Consider the following 23,752-nt stretch of genomic DNA (forward strand, 5'->3'; position numbering starts at 1 on the left):
GCATTGTCCTGTTGGAACAACAAGTTCCCTTGCCGGTCTAGGAATCGTAGAACGATGGGTTCGATGACGGTTTGGATGTACCGTGCACTATTCAGTGTCACCAGAGGCGTACGGCCAGTGTAGGAGATCGCTCCCCACACCATGGTGCCAGGTGTTGGCCCTGTGTGCCTCGGTCGTATGCAGTCCTGATTGTGGCGCTCACCTGCACGGCGCCAAACACGCATACGACCATCATTGGCACCAAGGCAGAAGCGACTCTCATCGCTGAAGACGACACGTCTCCATTCGTCCCTCCATTCACGCCTGTCGCGACACCACTGGAGGCGAGCTGCACGATGTTGGGGCGTGAGCGGAAGACGGCCTAACGGTGTGCGGGACCGTAGCCCAGCTTCATGGAGACGGTTGCGAATGTTCCTCGCCGATACCCCAGGAACAACAGTGTCCCTAATTTGCTGGGAAGTGGCGGTGCGGTCCCCTACGGCACTGCGTAGGATCCTACGGTCTTGGCGTGCATCCGTGCGTCGCTGCGGTCAGGTCACAGGTCGACGGGCACGTGCACCTTCCGCCGACCACTGGCGACAACATCGATGTACTGTGGAGACCTCGCGCCCCACGTGTTGAGCAATTCGGCGGTACGTCCACCCGGCCTCCCGCATGCCCACTATACGCCCTCGCTCAAAGTCCGTCAACTGCACATACGGTTCACGTCCATGCTGTCGCGGCATGCTACCAGTGTTAAGGACTGCGATGGAGCTCCGTATGCCACGGCAAACTGGCTGACACTGACGGCGGCGGTTCACAAATGCTGCGCAGCTAGCGCCATTCGACGGCCAACACCGCGTTTCCTGGTGTGTCCGCTGTGCCGTGCGTGTGATCATTGCTTGTACAGCCCTCTCGCAGTGTCCGGAGCAAGTATGGTGGGTCTGACACACCGGTGTCAATGTGTTCTTTTTTCCATTTCCAGGAGTGTATGTATCTGTTCAGGTCTGAGAAGACGAACTAACTGCCTCCGGATGAGAGTGCGTCGGTGACATCTACAATGGAGACAGGGAACGTATGATATGTTAGATTTATTTCTAAAATGCGGCCTAACCAAAAAACTGCGCTCCTGTTTCACTCTTTATCCCTGGGTAGAAAAGCTCTTACTCTAGAGTGCACTAAGTTAGTCAACCACAGTCGGTCCCGACATGGATACGCCAACCTATAGTGAAGCATTTCAGTGTTGCCACGTGAAACATGTACGTTTGAAATGAGTGAAACATGTATATTTGAAATACGATTGAAATTACGTAACTGACAGTAGTGTGAAACGTAACTGTTACGATGGGAATGACATGTGAACTTTTACTTCATGTCGTCGCTTATGCGCTTTTCCCTGTACTGAACCTTTTTGACTGCGAGAATGTAAATTTAATTTAGCTGCGAGAATGGAAACTGTCCATAACTTTAAACCACACCAAAACTGCATGAATTTACGTAAGACAAAAACTGAATCTGATTCATGCTATTGATTTGAAATTGGCCCAGGTAATAAAACAAAACTTGATCGATTTGAAAATAATGGTCCCCGTGCTTAGTGAATGCTATCCCTGAAATAATAAAATTTCATACCTTTATCTGAGCAATGGTAACGCTCTTTGCACTGCTCTCTGTTAGTACTTTAAATTGTATAGTTAGCAAATAACTATTATGAAAGGCTGTTACTTAGCATACATTTTAATTAAATCGAATATGACTGAGATATTACCTTTTTGAGCAAAATAGTTAATCAGAAATGATATGGATCTGGGAACTGGTATTGACTTGGAGTAACAATATGGCACTAACTTTAAAACTTGTATTTTGAATCTTTGAAGATTGATAATGCTCACAATTAACACACTCAATAAACTGATCCTACATTAACAATTAGCTTTACAAAATCACTGAATGCGAGTGCTATCAACTGTCTCAGCTATCACTTATGAATGCGCGCACTGCGTTAATAACAAAACAACTTTCTTTACCTAAATAATTTCCCAACTTCTGTTGAGATTCCTTTTACGTTTAACAAACATGATAGTATCTTGCAAATAAAAAAATCATTACTGTCTAGCTTGTAAATATGTATCCAGCACACATCATATACAACACGCCTTTACACTTGAGAGTCCTCGATCTAAAGTTACTCTAACACATTACCCACAACACACTGAATCAGCGATCGCTGTTGAGCAGCGACGCTAATTCGCAATCGTTACTACATTTGACCATCTCTGGTTCAATATAATATCTTCTTACAAAACTTGAATTATTTTACCCTGAGTATATACCTTTCACATGGACTTACTTCCTTCCTGTGACATAGGAAGTAAGGAATAAGCTGATGACTCACTGTCGACTCAGAGTTTCTGTTCTATATAGAAACGGGACTCAGATTAATTTTAGGTGGCAATGTGTGGGTAGTCGCTCTCGTAACATAGGATCATGCTTCCATCTCGCAGAGTAGAGGTGTCTGTTTGCAAAGGTGATTCACTATCTAGAACGCGCCTCGGGGCTCACATCTGACAGATCTGGGGCGACGCAGCTCCGTCCGTGGTGTTTCCTGTATAACAGAGCCAACATTTGTTAGCAACAAAGCTGCAAATAATTGAATGCCTCATTTGCACTTCAGTGAACAGCACTTAAATCATGTTTTTGTTCGTATTTTAGCAGAGTACTTTGTGTCTGCATTAATGCCAGAGTAACTTTCAACACGTTACGTTTTCACAATTATTACACAAATTGTGTTATGGCGCGACTGAAAACTTATCTAATAATGCGTTTCTACTGTCATTCTGGCTTCGAATAATACACACATCTAAACAAGTTTGGTTCCGAGAGTTCCGGAAACTGTACAGAAAATTGGGACAGAGATAAACATAAACGTCATTTCCGTCCTTTTTATTGCTCATGAAAGCCACACATTGCATGTTGTACCACCATACAGCGAAACCTTCAGAAGTGGTGCTCCAGATTGATGCAAACACCGGTACCTCCAATACACAGTAGCACGACCTCTTGCATTGATGCATGCCTGTATTCTTCGTGGCATACTATCCACAAGTTCACCAAGGCACTGTTGGTCCAGATTGTCAAACTCCTCAACGGCGATTCGGCGTAGATCCCTCAGAGTGGTTGGTCGATCACGTCGTCCACAAACAGCCCTTTTCAATCTATCCCAGGCATTTTCAATAGGTTTCATGTCTGGAGAAGATGCTGGCCACTCTAGTCGAGCGAAGTCGTTATCCTGAAGGAAGTCATTCACAAGATGTGCACGATGGGGGGCGCGAATTGTCGTCCAAGAAGACGAGCGTCTCGCCGATATGCTGTCGATATGGTTGTACTATTGGCCGGAGGATGGCATTCACGTACCATACAGCAGTTACAGCGCCTTCCATGACCAGCAGCGACATACGTCGGCCCCACATAAAGCCACCCCAAAACAGCAGGGAACCTCCACCTTGCTGTACTCCCTGGACAGTTCATCCTGATCGGGTTGCCTCCAAACATGTCTCCGACGACTTTCTGGTTGAAGGCATATGCGACACTCATCGGTGAAGAGAACGTGATGCCAATCATGAGCGGTCCACTCGACATGTTGTTGGGCCCATCTGTACTGCGCTGCATTGTGTCGTGGTTGCAAAGATGGACCTCGCCATGGACGTTGGGAGTGAAGTTGTGCGTCATGAAGGCTGTTGCGCACAGTTTGAGTCGTAACACGGCGTCCTGTGCCTGCACGAAAACCGTTATTCAACATGGTGGCGTTGCTGTCAGGGTACCTCCGTAGGTAGCGATCATCCGCTGCAGTAGTAGACCTTGGGAGGCCGGAGCGAGGCATGTCATCGACAGTGCCTGTCTCCCTGTATCTCCTCCATTTCCGAACAACATCGCTTTTGTTTAGTCCGAGACGCCTGGACACTTCCTTTGTTGGGAGCCATTCCTGGTACAAAGTAACAATGCGGACGCGATCGAACTGCGGTATTGACCATGTAGGCAAGATTGTTCTACAGACAACAAGAACCGTGTACCTCCTTCCTGGTAGAATGACTAGAACTGATCGCCTGTCGGGCCCAGTCCGTCTAATAGGCGCTGTTCATGCAAGGTTGTTTATATCTTTGAGCGTGTTTAGTGACATCACTGAATAGTCAAAGGGACTGTGTCTGTGATACAATTTCCACAGTCAATGTCTATCTTCAGAAGTTCTGGGAACAGGGGAGATGCAAAACTTTTCTGATGTGTGTGTGTGTTACGCACTGCCTGAAAAATAAGTGTAGCATCCAGAAGACATGGTTAGATGTCGATTCACCTTGTACTCTTACACACCATCGGCTGGTTTGTAAACGACTGGAGTTGCAACTTTTTTCTCTGACTGGTAGAACACCCGCCAGACTGCATTGGTGTTTAGTGTCGCTACCAGGTTCGACAAGGTATGCACAAAGGTAATATTGTGTCAGACTTTCTTTTGCCCAGCGTAGTGAAGTAACTCGACATGGCATGAACTCAAAGGCTGTTGGAAATCCCGTGCGGAAGTACTGAGCCATGCTGCCTATACGCCGCTCATAAGTGCGTAAGTGTTCCCAGTGCATGATTTGTGCACCAACTGACCTGTCGATTATGTCCTATAAATGATTGATGAGATTCATGTCTGGCGATTAGGGTATCCAAAACATTCGCTCGACTTGTTCAGAATGTTCGTCAAATCAATCGCAAACAATTATGACACGTTGACATGGCGCAATTTCATCTATATAAATTTCATTATTGTTTGGGAACATGAAGTCCGTGAATGACTTCAGATTGTCTCCAGGTAGTCGAACAGAATCATTTTCAGTCAATGATCGGTTCTGTTGGACCAGAGGATCCAGGTCAAACAACGTAAACACAGCCCACAGCAATATGAAGCCACCAACTTGGGTCCATGAATTAGTGCGGTCTTCGCCACACTCGAACCCTGCCATCAGCACTTGCCAACTCAACGCGGGACTTATTTGACCACGCCATGGTTTTCCGGTCGTCTAGGGTGCAACCGATATGGTCACGAGAGCAGGAGAGGCGCTGCAGGCGTTCTCATGCTGATAGCAAAGGCACTCGCACCATAGCCCATTAACGACACGTTTCGCCGCACTTTCGTATCGTATGAACCTGTCGGACGTCCCACATTGATTTTTGCGGTTATTTCACGCAGCGTTGCTTGTCTGTGAGCACCGACAACTCTAAGCAAACGCTGCTGCTCTCGGTCGTTAAGTGAAGGCTGTCGGTCACAGCGTTGTCCATGGTGAGAGATAATGAAACGTTCCTGGCAGTTTAAAACTGCGTGCCGGACCGAGACTCGAACTCGGGACCTTTGCCTTTGCGGGCGAGTGCTCTATCGTCAGAGCTACCCAAGCATGACTCACGATCCGACCTCACAGCTTTACTTCCGCCAATACCTCGTCTTCTACCTTCCAAACTTTATAGAAGCTCTCCTGCGAACCGGTACACAGTTTTAATGTGCCGGGAAAGGTTCGTATCAGCGCACAGTCCACTTCAGAGTGAAAATCTCATTCTGGAAACATCCCCCAGGCTGTGGCTAAGCCATGTCTCCGCAATATAATTTCTTTCCGGAGTGCTAGTCCTGCAAGTTTCGCAGGAGAGCTTCTGTAAAGTTTGGAAGGTAGGAGACGAGGTACTGGCGGAAGTAAAGCTGTGAGGACGTATCGTGAGTCGTGCTTGGGTAGCTCATATGGTTTAGCACTTGGCCGCGAAAGATAAAGTTCCCGAGTTCGAGTCTCGGTCCGGCACACAGTTTTAATCTGTCAGGAAGTTTCGTATCAGCGCACATTCCGCTGAAGACTGAAAAACTCATTTTGTGATAGATAATGCCAGAAATTTGTCATTTGCGGTATATTCCAGATAATGTGGTTCTCGGAATATTGCATTTCGTAACGATTTCCGAAATGGAAGGTCCCATGCATCTAACTCCAGTTACCATGCCGCGTTCAAAGTGTGTTAATTCTCATCGTGCGGCCACAGTCACGTTGGAAATGAAATTATTGTGTGGAATTCATGGTCGGGAGGCCCAATTCGGGAAAGTTATTTGAGGCCACGACACATTGGGCGACTTGCTTGTCGATGATGAAGAAATGATGACGAAGACAACACAACACCAGTCCACGAACGGAGAAAATCTGCAACCCGGTTGGGAATCGAACCTGGGCGCGCTGCATGGTAAGCAAACCCGTTACCACTCAGCTAAGCAGGCGGACCCCATTGGTCGGATAGTAGCAGCAGTGTGACTACAGAATTACTCTCACATGTGTAGGCTGCCGTTAACATCACGACGAAACCGGCTGCGTTCGGAGTCGTGCTGTGACTAGGAATCTTGGACTGCTGATGAATGGGTTCACATTGTGTTCAGCGGTGAACTACCCCTGATGGCCATTGGCAGCGCATTTGGCGAGAGTGTCCACTCATTCAATGGTTTGGAGAGCCGCAGCTGTGTTATGTGGCGTCATGGTGTGGGGAACCATCAAGCACGACTTTAGGCCAGGCTTGTAGTGACTGATACAACTCAGATAGCACAGTGGTACATCACGGACATTCTGAGCCCTTAGAGCCCTTACGTCTTACCTCTTATGCGAGATATGTTGGTGCAGTTTTTCAGCAAGACGCTGCTGGTCATGGGGCGTGTCTCTACTGAACTGTCTGCGGGATGCAAGATCTCAAGATCTATCCCTGGCAAACATATGTGGGACAGTTGGGATGTCAACTCCGTCCCAGTGTTAGTACCCAGGACTCGAGAATCAGTTACAACAGTTACAGCTCTCCTCGGGAAAGGCAGGCATCCAGGCGAGAGTGGTGCAATGTCGTAGCAATGAATGGACTTACACTGCCAATATCTTTGTACATTTACAAGTTCCCCACTATGTTTTTATATGAAATTTAGCCCAACTTAGTCTCCCGCTCTATAAAAAGTCTAGATATTACCAAAAATATGTTCCCAGAAACTGTTATTTACTCAAACTCGTATGCTAACCTTTGATTAAGCAGAAGCTAATAAGAACTGTAAGTGATTGTATACAGTAGCTGGCCGGATTGGTGAAGCGGTTCTAGGCGCTACAGTCTCGAAACGCGCGACCTCTATGGTCGCAGGTTCGAATCCTGCCTCGGGCATCGGTGTGTGTGATGTCCTTAGGTTAGTTAGGTTTAAGTAGTTCTAGGGGACTGATGACCTCAGTAGTTAAGTCCCATAGTGGTCAGAGCCGTTTGAAACATTTTTGTATTCAGTACAACTTGTCGTTATACTAAATGTGCAACTTTCTTCGCGTCTTGACAACACTGATGCAGATTTCTCGATAGCACAACAGCAAACAGGCAGCGGCTGTGCTAGACTTCTGTTTTTAAATAAAATTGCCACACAATATTCAAATTGTTGCATACCATATGATGCAATACGGTAATGCGTAATGGTAAACTTTCTTTAAACAGTGAGATGGGGAAAGTAACTATTCATATGAAATGACTGAGCTGTGCCTCGTTTTCTTATTCCATTTACTGGCGTCACTAACTTCGTGCCTTACTTGCCCGTGAGTGGCAGCAGCACCGCGTAGTTCGACAGCTGAGGTCTTGTTGGTCGTTGTGGATGCCAATATTGTATTTGTCGTGTATTGAAATCTTGTGGTCGTTTTGCTAGTTGCGTGGACCGGAACTGATTTGGTTGATTGATCGGTCGGCTGTCTGTTGGTTGGGTTGCCTCCAGATTAAGAAGTCATTGGACAGGCTGCCTGTCTCACCTAAACGGGCATTAGAGCTACAATCCCAGGCCGACCCTTGGAAACTTTTGAGCGCAGTTCCCTTTGTGTTATGTAGTAATTTCCCTGTTTGCAGTTTAGTTATTTGTTTGATGTGTCGCTTTCAGCCAAGTATCAATACCTCTTAAATTGATGTTCTTGTCTTGCCCTCAAGGTATGAGATTGTTATATTTTTATATGGGGCCTTCGGCTGAATTTTACTGGAGAGGTTTTAAGATAAGGCCTTCTGTCTTTTAGATTGAAACTCTTTCTAGGCCTTAAGCCGTTAAACATATGTTGTTGACATGTCGCCTTCAGCTGAGTATTAATATCTCTTAAATTAATGTCCTAGTCTTGCCCTTAATGCACGAGATTGTTCTTTATTTTATATGGAATGTTTTAAGATACGACCTTCTGTCCTTTAAAATTGTAACTCTTCTTCTAGGGCTTAAGCCATTAAATTATTTGTTGGTGAGCGGCCTTCAGCTGAGTTTTAATATCTCTTAAATTTATCTTCTCTTGCTCTTAAGGCATAACATTGTTATGCTTTTGAATGAGGCCTTCAGCCCAATTTGCATGAAATGTTTTAAGATAAGGTCTTCTGCCTTTTGATTGAAATTCCTCTTATTGCTTAATATGCGACTTCCAGCCTTGTTCCATTAAAATTAAATTGCTAAGGCCTTCAGCCGATTAGATTGAAGATTTAGAAAATATTCTCGGGTAAAACCTCTAGAAGAACCTTGTATTTCAATTTTGAGTAAGCCTTGTGTCTTAGATTTTTAATGTGGCCTTCAGTCGACATAAAGTTGATCGAAGGAGGTCGATTAAAGTTCTGAGTATTTTGCAACCTTGTTGTAATATTGTGTGTTGATAAATAAGGTTTTTATGTTGAGTGCAACAGACTGAACTCATTTTGGCCCCTTTCCACAACCTAATCCGCTCTGTCCTGCTAGCCCATGCATTTCAATGATATTCCAAGACACCAATTTTAGAATGAAGCATGTATTGAAAAAGACAGAGTAAAACTTCGCGTGTTCTTCATACGTAACACCGATCTGAACAACACTATGCTTAACAAAGTGAAGAGTGATTTAAAAAGGGTGCAAAGTTAACAGAGAATTTCTATACGAACCAAACAGCTTAATAAGGTAATATGCTGAAGCATGACTCAAGGTAGTGGGGTGGTCTTTCTCTCAGCTCTGAACAAGTTAACTAGGTGACAATAATTATTATAATAAATTACCTGCTCATTGCTGGAGTCGTACGTTAAACTACTTTTCTCTAAAAATAAGGACGTTATTCAAAATTTATATTCTTTTCGCTTTCCAATATATACAACATATTCATCCTTGTTGTCCTTTACAATAAATCTTTCTTCATCCAACAGGTCCAATCGCAAGGGGACACTGCACTACTAAATATGTCCGTCACTTACCACACTTCTACTAAGTCTGTATCAAACTGCACAGAAGAAAAGACTGTGCCACAACAAGATTAAAGATTGACAGTAACATGACTTAATCTCTCGCCGACTTGCACACTGATAACTCACAAAAATCAAAATGACATGCCCACCTTACCCATTCAACTCGATTTTGTAAACACCGAAATAACATTTCATATTCTTTCAACCAATGAAGTTTCATTCCTTCCCCTAGAACTTTACTTAAACCCAGCTCACCTAAGGACATCCCACACATCCATGCCTGAGGCAGGATTTGAACTTGCGACCGTAACTGTCGCGCGGTTCCAGACTGCAGCGCCTACAACCGCTCGGCCACTCCGGCCAAGTTGGGTTGAAAGATGACTTTTTTGTAAGTTGACGAACTGATATCAAGGGCTTGAATTAACCCTCCATAATCCGCCTTAGAGATTCGAACAGGGTGTAGCTCACCTGCCTGCTGCACTTTAGACATCACAGAGACATCAACTGACGAGAAACAAATGCCTTTCTATGATATCTCCATCGCTTATTTCTAACCGTCTTTTCCGTACGAAGCTTCTCGAATTTTTAACGCTGAAATCGGTACCACCGTGGTTTCGCCAGCAATTTTATAGTAAAGACATTAATAGTTTTACTCAAAAGTGCCTCCATCACCAAGCGTAAATTATGGAAGCCAGAAATCTGCAAGCCTCTATGAGTAGCAAACAGGCCGGCCATCAAAAAGCACTCTGAATCCTGTCGACACGTAGGTAAGCACAGCTCTCACATCTCTTACGGCTGCTGCGCTACCGTCTCAGCCCCGCGTCTGAGAGCTTTTGGGATATTTCTGCGCGCCGTATTTTGCGATGCGCTTAATCCACCGAGCTCCATAGCGGGCGTTACGGGGAAGCGCCGTCAGTCGCGGGTGTATATAGGGGGAGGGGGGGAGGGAGGAGGAAGGCACTCGCGTCCACAGTCGCACGTGCGCGACGCCGTGCTGACCGACGAGGGCCGGAACGGCGCATGCGCCCTGGGACGCTGGTGGGCGCCTGGCGCAGCTGTCAGCCCCCAGAAGGCGTCTGGACGCATCGCGACGCGGTCGTCCCCTGAGACGCTTCAGCGCGCCGTGTGTGCCTGTGCGTGTGCTGCCGTCGTAACACTTTCGCTGTTCGAGATGCATCGCTCAAGGAAGGGCAAGGTCAGTCGCGTGCACTGGAATCTTTTAACATATTTTTTCCTCTGTATGCTCGCAACCCACATCACCGTACTTTCAGTTTTATACGTTGGGGTGTGGATGAAATATCTGTTATTCCTTACCCTGTAAAGCGAGTGAATTTCTTTACTCGTTAAGTCAGCCCTTTCAGACACTCTGGCTACAATTGTGTACATTAACGTTTATTGTGTCTTAGCTGCAACAGAAGCATTTTTTTCCCAATGGAAACCTGAGGTACACATTTATGAATGTTCAACCTGGTCATCATGCGCAAGTGCTGTCAATTTTAGGGCACCATTATGAAAATATCAGCAGTGCGCAGCAGCTCGTGACCACCAGAATACACGGATGTAGTTGGTTCGCTATATTCCACTGTATAGTTGAATGCTGTTATTGTTATTTTGTACAAAAATTGAGTAATCGTTAAAAAGAATCACCTAAAGTGATCAGCACAAAGAAAAATTTTCCATCCTCCAGAAAAATTCAGCTCTGAAAGCGTTAAAGTTCTTTTTATTCTGCTCAGATTCTACAAAGATCATAATTATTTGAGATGATCGATTGATTTCGTGTACTTACCAGTCATGCGTTTACATTAAATTCAAGTTAGTTCTGTTTTCTCCCTACGATTTGCTGTACGTATTCCAATGTTATCCATCTTAAGGACCGGAGTTAGCAGTTGTGAAGCTAAACGTTATAATCAATCTAGCATACAGCTACTAATGTTAGAAATATAATCGTCAGCGACTCATTTCGGGAGTCAAGCTCCCATCATCTGGTTGTCTGCATTCACCATATATTGACTTATCGATTGTTGGGGGGTTTGTCCGCCTGCTTAGCTAGGTGGCCCGGGTTCGATTCCCGGTCGGGTTGGAGATCGCTCTGGGACTGTGTGTTGTGTTGTTATCATTTCATCCTCATCACCGGAGCGCAAGTCGCCCAATGTGGTGTCGAATGAAATGAGACGTCTATTTGGCGGCCGAACTTCCCCGAATAGGGGCCTCCCGGCCAACGATGCCATACGCTCACTTCCTTTTTTTTTTTTTTTTTTTTTTTTTTACAGAGGTTATGGGTTAAGCTGTGAGGTCATCAGTCAACCCTACATAACCTACTTAAACGTGTATGACTCTGGGTGCTTTTTAAGGGCATGTTTGTTTAGGATTGACACGGACAGCTAGATGACATGTGCTTGACTCCCGAAACGTTGTGGTATATGGACATTCATGAAAATCTGCGTCGTCCATAAGCACAAAGTTTAGTGTTGTTGCTCTGCACTGTTCAGTTGTTATCTAGGGTTGACAATGTAACTCTGTCTTCATCATGTCCCTAGTACTTCACAATTGTAGGTGTCTCGGCCATAATGGAAAGGATGACAACGACTCCGCAAACTGTTGGAATAGGTCATAATTGTGTGTGTGTGTGGGGGGGGGGGGGGGGGGTGCATTTAGTGTGTATTCTGATTCCAGTTCAAGCTAATCACAAACTACAACTATCAAAAGACACTATTGCCACTATCCCACATGGAGTTTTTGTGTTTTGTGTTTAACATTAGTAGTAAATATAATCTCAAATATTAGTATTTCGTAGCATAAAGTGGGTACGTTATTTTTTCATAGGAAATGTAGCATGTTGAGACTGTTAAGAAACAGTGTAGACGTATGAGACTGGTGGTTTGTCTACGAATTTGATTTTTGCAAACGTCTGTTTTTCTCAGAACTTACGTTTCTGTACTTCAACGACTCAGTTATAACGATGTTTGGGGTAATTTCGAAGATATTACGCGTACCTTTGGTTTGTCTACAAATAATGTAACGCTAGTTATTCTACCTCAAAAATTCTTCCTTAGTTACGAAAAATGTTCAGATGTGTGTGAAGTCTTATGGGACTTAACTGCAAAGATCATCAGTCCCTAAGCTTACACACTACTTAACCTAAATTATCCTAACGACAAACACACAAACATCCAAGCCCGAGTGAGAACTCTAACCTCCGCCGGGACCAGCAGCACAGTCCATGACTGCAGGGCCTTAGACTGCTCAGCTAATCCCGCGCCGTCCTTAGTTACGACGAGTACAAGGCTAGTCACGAAGTTTTAATCATAATCCGGAAAAATATAACCTGTGATATTGAAAGTCGATGATTTTCTGGGTCCTTATTTAGACATTCACCCATCAATGCGTCACATTTTGGCCAACGCTGGATGCCTTGGCGGAGACCTCTGTTGGTGTCTGCATTTTGGATGTTCAGGAAAAGGAACACCTCGAGAATCACTTCTCCCTCGTTCTGTAAGTGCCTGCTGCGCAATGTTTTCTTCATCCGAAGAAAGAGGAAGATGTCATTGGGCACCATGAACACGGAAAGTGAGGCAAAATTTTCAAAAAATGGTTCAAATGGCTCTGAGCACTATGCGACTTAACATCTGTGGTCATCAGTCGCCCAGAACTTAGAACTAATTAAAGCTAACTAACCTAAGGACATCACACACATCCATGCCCGAGGCAGGATTCGAACCTGCGACCGTAGCACTCGCGCAGTTCCGGACTGAGAGCCTTGAACCGCGAGACCACCGCGGCTGGCGGCAAAATTTTAATAGCCTAACGAAGCAGTCAGTATTTGTCACTGTCCTTTGAGGCTGTCGTGGACAAAAACACTCCTGCACAGAGTCCTGCGAAGCTTTGTCTTGACAGTTCCTCGTAACATTATCAGGACATTTCGATTGTAGGCTTCTGTGACGGTTTGCCTGTTAGGAGCATAATATTATTAGCGCCACACCTTGGGTAGTTCCAGCAACACTTTGCGGTATGGTGGTTGGGGATTCGTTTTTCTTTTTGACGATGGTGAATCTACATAATTCCGTTGTTGTTTTTGGTCCTTTGTCTCGCGATGGCAGTGATCCACCCAGCACTGGTCCACGGTGATTAGGAATAAAAAGAAGCCATCTAGAATCGCCTGTCATATTTGCAACATATGTTCGGCGCGCTTTTTGAATCGGTGAAAGGAGGCGCGCAATCCAGCACACAGAGACGTTTGTCATAATGTCATGTAAGACGATGAAAACCTATGCATGACTTCATTATACTATCGCGTCGGTTGCTATACACTGTTCCAGTGCTTAATTTCTAAACTTTTAGGTGCCAGAACGCACCTCTTCAACCATACGACACCCTCCCTCCCCCCCTGGTGCCAAAAAAAATCACAAGTTTCGATTTTTTAAACTTATAATAAAATTTACAGTGATAAACTTTTTTTGGTGAAGTACTGTTCTGAAATTAAGGATTTTAAAACAATGTCTTATAATCAAAACAATAAAACTCCAAGATTGAATTCAAACAACAGGTGTTATTACCGTCTGTCACTGTAGCAGTGTCACTGAGTTCCCTGTTTGTGCTCGACAGATTCATATCGAGGCAAGTCGGTAGTCCTCACGAACTACATAGTCATACTTTCGATTGCTGCCAGCCGCAACGTTGAAAAAGTTTCTGTGGAGCTGCTGGGTGAATGCATGTCCAGTATTAATTAAATAAGCATTTAACTATGAATAACGATGAAGATATTCCTGGCTCATCGGGGTTACGTCCAAACCCGACTTCCAGAAGAAATAGGAAAAACAAAACACGGTGTGCTATGAGACACGCAGACGGATATTTAGTAGATAGATGCTCACCACAACATTCCATGGTACCGGAGCAGCGCAAAATTATGTTTACGTTTTATAGTTAGTTTACGATTTAATATAGGCGAGCTATTTTAAATCTCCAGTGCCGACTTGTTCCAGTAAGTTCAAAAAAACTCCCTGGGAGGTGCCGCAACGCCGTTCCGGCGCGTTCCAGACGGAATTAAGCCGTGCGCTTCTTCGAGCAGGATGGCGTTAACGTCTCTTTCGACTCCCGTTCCTTCGCAGAGAGATGATCCGCCGCTTTCTTCTTAGTCATTCACACTTGTCTGAGCGGACTTGACGCGTGCGGGCCATATAATCCCTGCGTCATACGCTATGTGATCGGAAGTATCCTGACACTCCCAAAAACACACGTTTTTCATATTAGGTGCATTGTGCTGCCACCTGCTGCCAGGTACTCCATATCAGCGACCTCCGTAGCCATTAGACATCGTGAGAGAGCATAATGGGGCGCTCCACGGAACTCACGGAGTTCGAACGTGGTCAGGTGATTGGGTGTCGCTAGTGTCACATGTCTGCACGTGAGATTTCCACACTCCTAAACATACCTGCGTCCACTGTTGACGATGCGGTAGTGAAATGGAAACGTGAAGGGACAGGTACAGCACAAAAGCGTACAGGCCGAGCTCGTCTGTTGACTGACAGTACTATGACAGTTAGGCGGGAGGTGGATTTCATGGTTGAGCGGCTGCTCATAAGCTACACATCACGCCTGTAAATGCCAAACGACGCATTGCATAGTGTAAGAAGTGTAAACATTGGACTAATGAACAGTGGAAAAACTGTTGTGTTGAGTGACGAATCACGGTACACAATGTGGCGATCCGATGGCAGAGAGTGGGTATGGTGAATGCCCAGTGAACGTCATCTCCCAGCGTGTGTAATGCCAACAGTAAAATTCGGAGGCGGTGGTGCTACGGTGTGGACGTGTTTTCATGGAGGGGGTTTGCACCCCTTGTTTTACGTGGCGATATCACAGCACAGGTCTACACTGATGTTTTAAGCACCTTCTTGTTTCTCACTGTTGATGAGCAATTTGGGGACGGCGATTGCATCTTTCAACAGGATCGAGCGCCTGTTCATAACGCAAAACCTGTGCACGGGGTGGTTACACGACTATTACATCGCTGTAATGGACTGAATCCTACAGAACACCTTTGGGATGTTTTTTAAAGCCGACTTCGTGTCAGGCCTTACCGTCCGACATCGATACCTCTCCTCAGAGCAGCACTCAGTGAAGAATGGACTGCCACTCCCCAAGAAACCTTCCAGCACCTGATTGGATGTGTGCCTGCGAGAGTGGAAGCTGTCATCGAAGCTGAAGGTGGCCGAACACCATACTGAATTCCAGCATTACCGACGGAGGACGCCATGAACTTTTAAGTCATTTTCAGCAAAGTGCCCGGATACTTTTGATCACAGTGTAGCTCGCATCGTCCATGACTGGCTTTGTGAGCACGGGGATGAATTTTCGCATTCTCTCCTGACCACCCCAGTCATTGGGTCTCAATGTTATTGAGCCTACATGATCTACTTTGGAGAGAAGTGTGCGAGATCATCATGCGCCATCATCGTTACCTGAAATTGGCACTATTTTATAGGAAGAATGGTGTAAGATTCGCTTGAAAACTACGCATCACTTGTATTCATCCTTTTCGAGACGACCCGACGCTGTTTTGTATACCAACAGATTTCCTGCACTGCATTGTGTATATGTAGTGTTTTTGGTGCTTCCACATTTTTGTCCATCGCCTGGATGCAGTGATAGCAATAGTACTGAATATATTTCGCCGATAACCCTAAAACACTGAGGGGGTAAATGTGAAATTTCCACTAAACTTCGTAAAGTTTAGTACTCCACATTTTGTTCGAAGGAAGTCATAATTTACAGATTATTCATTACTCAATTACCGTTATTAGACCTCCAATGGTGTGTTTCGTACTTAATAGTGCAAAATATCCTGTTAATGCCCAACTGCAATCGTAAATTTTACGAGTGTTAAGTGATCTAAATTACTACGATACAGATGATACATTTCAGAATATCAGTCTGCAAATTCTCCTACATTTCAGGCCAAATTCTTTCCGAGTGTATCTGATTATTTTAGTTCACAATGTTGGACTTTCATTTTGGTAATATGGCCACTCCTTGTGGTTCTTGGCACTTTCATTTGATTCGTTCCTGAAAAGATGAAACACTTAACAGCGTTATTGGTTTTTTAATGTATAATATTTTCTATATCAGATTAATTAGTACGCCTAAACAACGTACTGGCCTGTACACGGGGCACATATTTCTCCGTTCTCGCAGCACTACTTAGATGACGTTTACGTACGTGAGTACATTAGGAGCTGCACTTCCCATTACACGGAAGCGCCAAAGAAAACAAAGGTATGGGTATCCAAATACAAAGATACATAAACAGGCAAAATACGGCAACGCCTATATAAGACAACAAGCGTCTGGCGCAGTTGTTAGATCGGTTACTGCTGCTACAATGGCAGGTTATCAAGACTTAAGTGAGTTTGAACGTGGTGTTATAGTCGGCACATGAGCTATGGGACACAGCATCTCCGAGGTAGCGATGAAGTAGGGATTTTCCCGTATGCCCATTTCACGAGAGTATCATGAATGTCAGGAATCCGGTAAAACATCAGATCTCCGACATTGCAGATTTCAATGTGTCAGCCTGCGAACCATTCAACGAAACATCATCGATATGGGCTTTCGGAGCCGAAGGCCCACTCTGTACCCTTGCTGACTACACGACACAAAGCTTCTCTGTTACCGACTTGGACTGTTGATAACTGGAAACACGTTTCCTGCTCGGACGAGTCTCGTTTCAAATTGTATCGAGGGATGGACGTATACAGGTATGAAGGCCACCTCTTGAATCCACTGACCCTGCATGTCAACAGCGGACTGTTCAAGCTGGTGGAGACTGTAATAGTGTGAGGCGTATGCAATTGGAGTGATATTGGACCCCTGATGCGTCTAGATATGACTCACAGGTGACACGTAAGCATCCTTTCTGATCATCTGCATCCGTTCGTGTCCATTGTGCATTCCGACGGACTTGGGCAATTCCAGCAGGACAATGCGACACCCCACACGTCCAAAATTGCTACAGAGTGGCCCAAGGAACACTCTTGTGAGTTTAAACACTTCCGCTGCCCACCAAACTCCCCAGACATGAACATTATTGAGCATATCTGTGCTCATGCCTTGCAACGCTCTGCTCATTAGAGATATCCTCCTCCCCGTACTCTTACGGATTTATGGACAGCCCTGCAGGATTCATGGTGTCAGTTCCCTCCAGCACTACTTCAGACATTAGTCGAGTCCATGTCACGTCGTGTTGCGGCACTTTTGCGTGCTCACTGGGGCTCCACACGATATTAGGCAGGTTTGCCAGTGTCTTCGGCTCTTCAGTGTACCTGACAAGGCAATTGCGGCACTACAGCCGTTTTACGCCCAGTGAAGAGAGAGATGAATATAGCAACCGCGCAAGTGGATGTCTATCACGTACGGAACGATAGAAGTGGTTAAAAGTTGATCGACATTTTTCTTCGTCATTACGTTTCACTGTTACGCTTCCTAAAATGTATTCACAGCTTAATGTGTCTGAAACGAAACCTCCTGTAAATACATTAATAGCGTTCTGAATTGTGTTGCTTCATTTTTTTAATAAACCTACCACAATACACAGAACATCTTCAGCGTACGTTCTTTCGTTTAAATATTACGTTTGAAAAGTGAATCTCGCTGGACAACCGTTTTCTGAGTTTTTTAGCTTAAGTGTTACGATCTCTACTTTATATAGTACCGCAGAAAACTCCCACTAACTGCACATCTATGTACATCAACAAATTGGTGTTTACTTCTTATTCTTTAGAGCAGACTAATCAGTTCCCTCCTATGATTTGCACATCATCGACTTACTCAGCTTTTAAGATTTTGCAAGTACGTTTGGACACATTATTCTTCGATTTCGTCGCCGTTTTTCCGCTCCACATTGTCAGTAACACTAGTGTCATTTTTCGGTTTCAAATTCCTTGCAGTGATTTGAGCTGGACGTTGCTATCTCTAGTCACTTGACCACGTAGATTTCCGCTACAGCAAAGAGCACTTTTCGCTACTGCAATATTGCTGACTCTGGTGTATATCGAAGGATAATTGTGTGTCTCAAGGTCATAAATAGTTTTTTTGGTTCTTCATCCAAAACAGTTTATTTAGAAGTGACTTGAATCATTACGAGGAACATGATATTTTTCAGAAAATTACAGTACAGCCGCAAAGAGTTTGTTTTCTAAACAATCTTAATTATGTAAAATCGCGACGTTCGACACGGAAAACTTGTGTTATTGCTTGGAATCGCACACTCGTGGCGTTCCTATGAGACATGACGAGATGCTAGGCTGTAAAGCGTGCGTTGCCTGGCACGGCTCACTTTCTCATCTGAATTCGCTCGCTGCCGCTTGTGGCACGTTCTTCGGGAGTTTTGCGTAAGCAAAGTTAGCAAACAACTACGTGCTTCAATAGCCCGCGGGCATTGCTGTGTACTCGACATTACAATACCGTAGCAAGTAGTCGACTGCTATTTCTTGTCAGCCAGTGCCGTAGCGGCATCCTGTAAGCAATTTTTTACGTGGTGTAGTGTTCTGCTAACATCGATATCGTATCCGGAATGCTTTATCGTTCACGTTACAACTGGAGTTACCTCACAGCTCGACAACGTCGTAACTGCTAAACTGTAGGTATTTTTTGCATTCTATCATGAAATATACTGAGGTGCCAAAAGTCATGGGACAGCGATATGCACGTATACAGACGGCGGTAGTATCGCTTAACAAGGTATAAAAGGGCAGTGAATTGGCTGAGCCGTCATTTGTACTCAGGTGATTTTTATGGAAAGATATCCGACGTGATTATGGCCGCACGATGGGAAGTGACAGACGCAGAACGCGGAATGATGGCTGGAGCTAGACGCATGGGACATTCCATTTCGGAGATCATTAGGGAATTCAATATTCCGAGATCCAGTGTGCCGAGAATACCAAATTTTAGGCATTGCCTCTCACCACGGACAACGCAGCGGCCGATGGCCTTCACTTAACGACACAGAGCAGTGGCGTTTGCTTAGAGTTCAGTGTTAACAGACAAGCAGACCGCAGAATCCGATGAGGAACGTGCGACGAACGTATCCGTTAGGAAATTGCTATGAAATTTGGCGTTACTTGTCTATGGCATCAGACAACCGACGCGAGTACCTTTGCTATAGCACACACCGTCTGCAGCCCCTCTCCTGGGCTAGTGACCATATCGGCTGGACCATAGATGACTGGAAAAGCGTAGCCTTGTCAGATGGAAGGGTAGAGTGTGGTGCAAACCCTACAAAGCCAAGGGCCCAAGTTTTTAACAACGCGCTCTGCAAGCAGGTGGTAGATCCATAATGATGTGGGCTGTATTTACATGGAACGGACTGGGTGCTATGGTCCATTTGAATCGACCATTGACCGGAAATGGTTCCATTTGCAGCTATTCGTGGACTTCATGTTCCCAAACAACTATCGGCTTTTTTGGATGACAATGCGCCAAGTCACTGGGTCAGAACATTGCGGACAATTCGAGCGAATGATTTGGTCACATAGGTCGCCCGACATGCGACATAATCAAGAGGTCATTTCGAACATAATATCCTACACCGCCAACACTTTCGCAATTATGGACGGCTGTAACGGTAGCATGGTTCAATGTTTCTTCAGGGGACATCCAACGATTTGCTGAGTCTACGACACGTCGAGATGCTGCACGCAGCCAGGCAAAAAGGAGTTCCGACACGATATTTGGACGGATCCCGTGGTTTTGTCATCTCATTGTAATGAAGGTAACCGAAAGTTAAAAGGTCATGGGAAGGAGTCAAGAATGTTTGTCACGGTGAGGGGGAGAACAAGATTGTGACAGAACAAAATAGAAATATGTAGCATTCGTAGAACTTCAAAGTGAACCTGTCTGGTATGAATAGCAAAATCCTTATTGCCAGAGGCTTTCGCTAAAGTTGGGGCCTGTTATCGTATGCCTCTGGCGCACAATAGTTAAGTATTAACTAGGCGGTACATTACCTGAAGCTGCATCAACAGCGATAGACTAAAGGTTGGTAGCAATCAATGTGATGTGCGAAGGGAGCTGAATGCCACCTGTAGCACCATTTCACTACAGAGGCGAAATGTCCGGCAGGAAGGAAACATTCAGTGATATTACGGCCTATGTTGACCACCTACTACAACCTAGCGGTAGAACTGTTGTCTCGTCTTCAAAAACGCGAGGGACGTGGTATCTGTCCAGGCTAGAGACAGCGGCTTCTAGGACGACACACGTCTCCTGTTGGACTGGGTTTCGTTCTCTTCTAGATGACTATGTTTGCTCAGCAATGTGGCACAGGCATTGCCCTCTCACAAAGGCGCCAATTAAATCGGCTAATGTGTCGTCTTGCCCATATTAGCTACACATTGGTGTCCAATTGTGCGATGGGTCTCGAATTTAGCCTGAAGAGTGATTAACACCTTCCGTTTATCCGTGTGTCACTTGCAATATGTCACAACTATTCTAATATTCCAAAAAGATGCCGACATGGCGTTGGCTGTATTTGCATGCGGAACAGCTTGATTTCTGGAGCAAGTCTTTTCTGATTAAAAAAGTGAAGCACCCATATGAGGAGGAGGAAATGGAATGAAACTTCACGGGCGGGGATGGTATCTGATATTATTTCAGTGATTAAAGAATCAAGTCAGATTTACAAAGAACTTTGCGTTATGATCCCATAAGTCAGTACGACATTACACTCCATCTGGCTTCGGTGCATGTACTGATTCGGTTCGGAATGGTCTGATAAAGCCCTTATATCCTCACCTGAGGTGAGCCGGCCCACAACTGTTGTAAATGGTACTTTTTATCCTGTATGCTGGCACTGGGACGGATTCGACATGCAAGCTGTTCCGACAGTTTTTATTTCAGGGAGAAATATGAGGATCTTGCTGGCCATGCTGGCTACGGGAGTCTCCCCACACCGCTCAGTTTATAGTGATGTGTGACACTTTGGAAGAGCGTTGTACTGTTCAAAAATGGGGCCATGATTTTGTCACGTAAGTGGTAACACATGGGGCTGCAGGATGTTCGTGAAGCACCGCTACGCCATGTCAGTTTGCTCAGCCACTACCAGCCTTGAACCGAAGCATACCAAATGGCTCCTCACACCATGGCACTGGGAGTAACAGCGCTGTGCCTCTCCAAAACTCTGGAATGGGACCTATCACCAATTCAGCGCGGTACTCGCTGACGACGATCATCCGGGGTCGTGCAGAACAGCTATTCGTGGCCGAACACAGTGCGAGGTCATTCATCAGCAATCAGTGCTTCCTGATCGTGGCACCAATCGAAATGTTGTCGTTCGCGTTGTGGTGCATTGGCAGACTACGTATAGGACGGTAATGCCCAGTACGGCTGTTACTAGCCTCTGACCAATGGTGTGGAATGACATAGTATTTTGCAGGTAGTACTTGTTCTCTGGTGGCAGCCGTAGATGTGAAAGGGTTACGATGTGCTTGGTGCACAATACGGTGAACCTCCTTCGTGGCGATCAGATGTGGTCGACCGGAACTTTGACGATGAGTAGGATACGGCGACGCTATTCCGCTCGTTTCAGCTGTAAGCCCTATATAATATAACATCAGTGAAATCTGGTAGTCAAGGGAAGGCATGATTCGGCTGCGATTGTGGACGGGCCGTAATCAGTTACTGTTGGTTGCCTTTTACAGTTACACACAATTTGTCTTATACCAGTGATTCTAGACTCAACAATAAATAGAAATAACACACGTTATTAATGAAGGAATAAACCACTTGTGTAAATAGTGTTTTCAGTGAGTTACAACTTAGCACATCACCATTACATACAGATACAGCAGATAATGTTTTAAAAACAAGCCACTATGAACTGGGCAGAAGGCCTTACACGCCAGGAATGGCAATAAATTAAGAATAGTTTAAAACTCCCTGCAACTTACAAATTACAGGCATTTAAATATTAAAGGCAAGTCGCCACAAACACAGCGGAAGGCATCAGACGCCAGGAATGGCAGTAAATAAGGTTTTAAAGGCTTACTACGTAAATACAAATACCAAATTAGAATTTTAAGGCAAATGGCAAAATCACGGTAGAAGCTCTTACACGCGAGGAACAGCAATAATATAAAAAAATTAGAAACCAGCTGTAAAACAGCAAATACAACAGCAAAGGTTAATTAAAAAACAAGCAACTTATCACCAAAATAAGATAATGGCACACTTTGTAACAACTATTAACACCCAATCAACACTACACTGCTAGATTTATTCCAGAAGGCAACCAGAACTATTAACTACAGATATATAACCTTTAATGTAGGCATTACAAAGTATTGAAATAAATAATAAAACGCAAGGACCAGTACATAAGTTCCTTAAATGGTACTGAGGCAGATTATACCAGCAGAAAGCGTGGGCTGAAAGAGCGTTACACTAAGCTACTGGCCATCATACCTCCTTTTAGAATACACAGTCTTACAAGAACCAAGGGGCCACAGACGGTGCTCCAGGAATCAACTCTGAGAAGGCCCGCAACAAACACTTTCGTGAGCGATGAGATGGGCAGCCAAGAGTTCCATTCACTTCTCAAGATGGTAACTCAGACTAGTGGCAGTCTAACGAAAGACTAATGATAATCTTGCTGAAGCTACCTGAAGTCCGATAAACCAAATGCAACGATAGAACAATACGCCAAAGCCCGACCCGGCGGTCTGCATTACGTCCAGAATACGGACAGCAGTGGCAATGCGAGGACATGTACATTGCCGCTACATACACTAACCCCCAAGGCAGGTAACTGGGTCGTTAGCGGCCACCAGACAAAAAAAATTACCACTGGTTAAATTGTAACAAGTTGAATGTAGTAAATAGTAATAAGAAGTCGAGGAAAGCTAATCAGATCCGCCTTCTCCAAGCACTCCACTCGCTGCTCTTCGCCTCGGCGACACTACGAGCAACAACACGAACCGAAGTCACTGGAGAATCGCGAGACATCAAAATGGTAGAGGTTTCTCCTCTTAGATTGAAATACACTCATCTTAAAGCTAGCTGGATCCGGTTTACGGCGAGGTCGTGCACCCTCGTGACCACAGCCCTTCCATCCGGCAGTCCATGCGTGCCACCAGCGGTCCCAGCGTGTTCTGGCAATGCGCGGACATGGCTCCTGAGTCCCCAACCAAACTCGCACTCTCCCGCGACCCCGAAAAACAACGACGTCGCTCCAAAGATAGGGCAACAGTTACTGCATATCGATAACCGCCGCTGCTGCAACTAGCGGGCAGGACACGCTTGCGGAACCGAGTGGCGCCAGTCAACACGAGAAGAAGACAAGCAACAGCAAATATGTCAACTAAACGATACGGTCTGGCCTCCAACAGAGGACGGAAACCTACAAAGAGCACCAACGCGAGCCGCTTCACGGCTCAATCAAACTGTTTAAAATAATCTCAGTGTGATACAATTACGGTATTTTAATTGTTATACTTTCCAGTGTATAAAAACTCGAAATTTACACGATCGAAGTATTAAA

General features: G+C 45.1%; 1 protein-coding gene across 1 annotated transcript in view; it reads left to right on the top strand.

Moving 5' to 3' along the window:
* Positions 1 to 10,239: 10,239 nt before the first annotated feature.
* The window catches only part of LOC126336449 (SET domain-containing protein SmydA-8-like), a 332,354-nt gene continuing 318,841 nt past the window's right edge, over positions 10,240 to 23,752 (top strand). Inside the window, exon 1 of the mRNA XM_050000158.1 lies at positions 10,240 to 10,411. Within this exon, the coding sequence (XP_049856115.1) occupies positions 10,388 to 10,411 (24 nt within the window). The 5' untranslated portion in view covers positions 10,240 to 10,387. The remainder of the gene's footprint in view (positions 10,412 to 23,752) is intronic.

The sequence above is a fragment of the Schistocerca gregaria genome, chromosome 2 (assembly GCF_023897955.1).
Source record: "Schistocerca gregaria isolate iqSchGreg1 chromosome 2, iqSchGreg1.2, whole genome shotgun sequence".
Taxonomy (NCBI): Eukaryota; Metazoa; Arthropoda; class Insecta; order Orthoptera; family Acrididae; genus Schistocerca; species Schistocerca gregaria.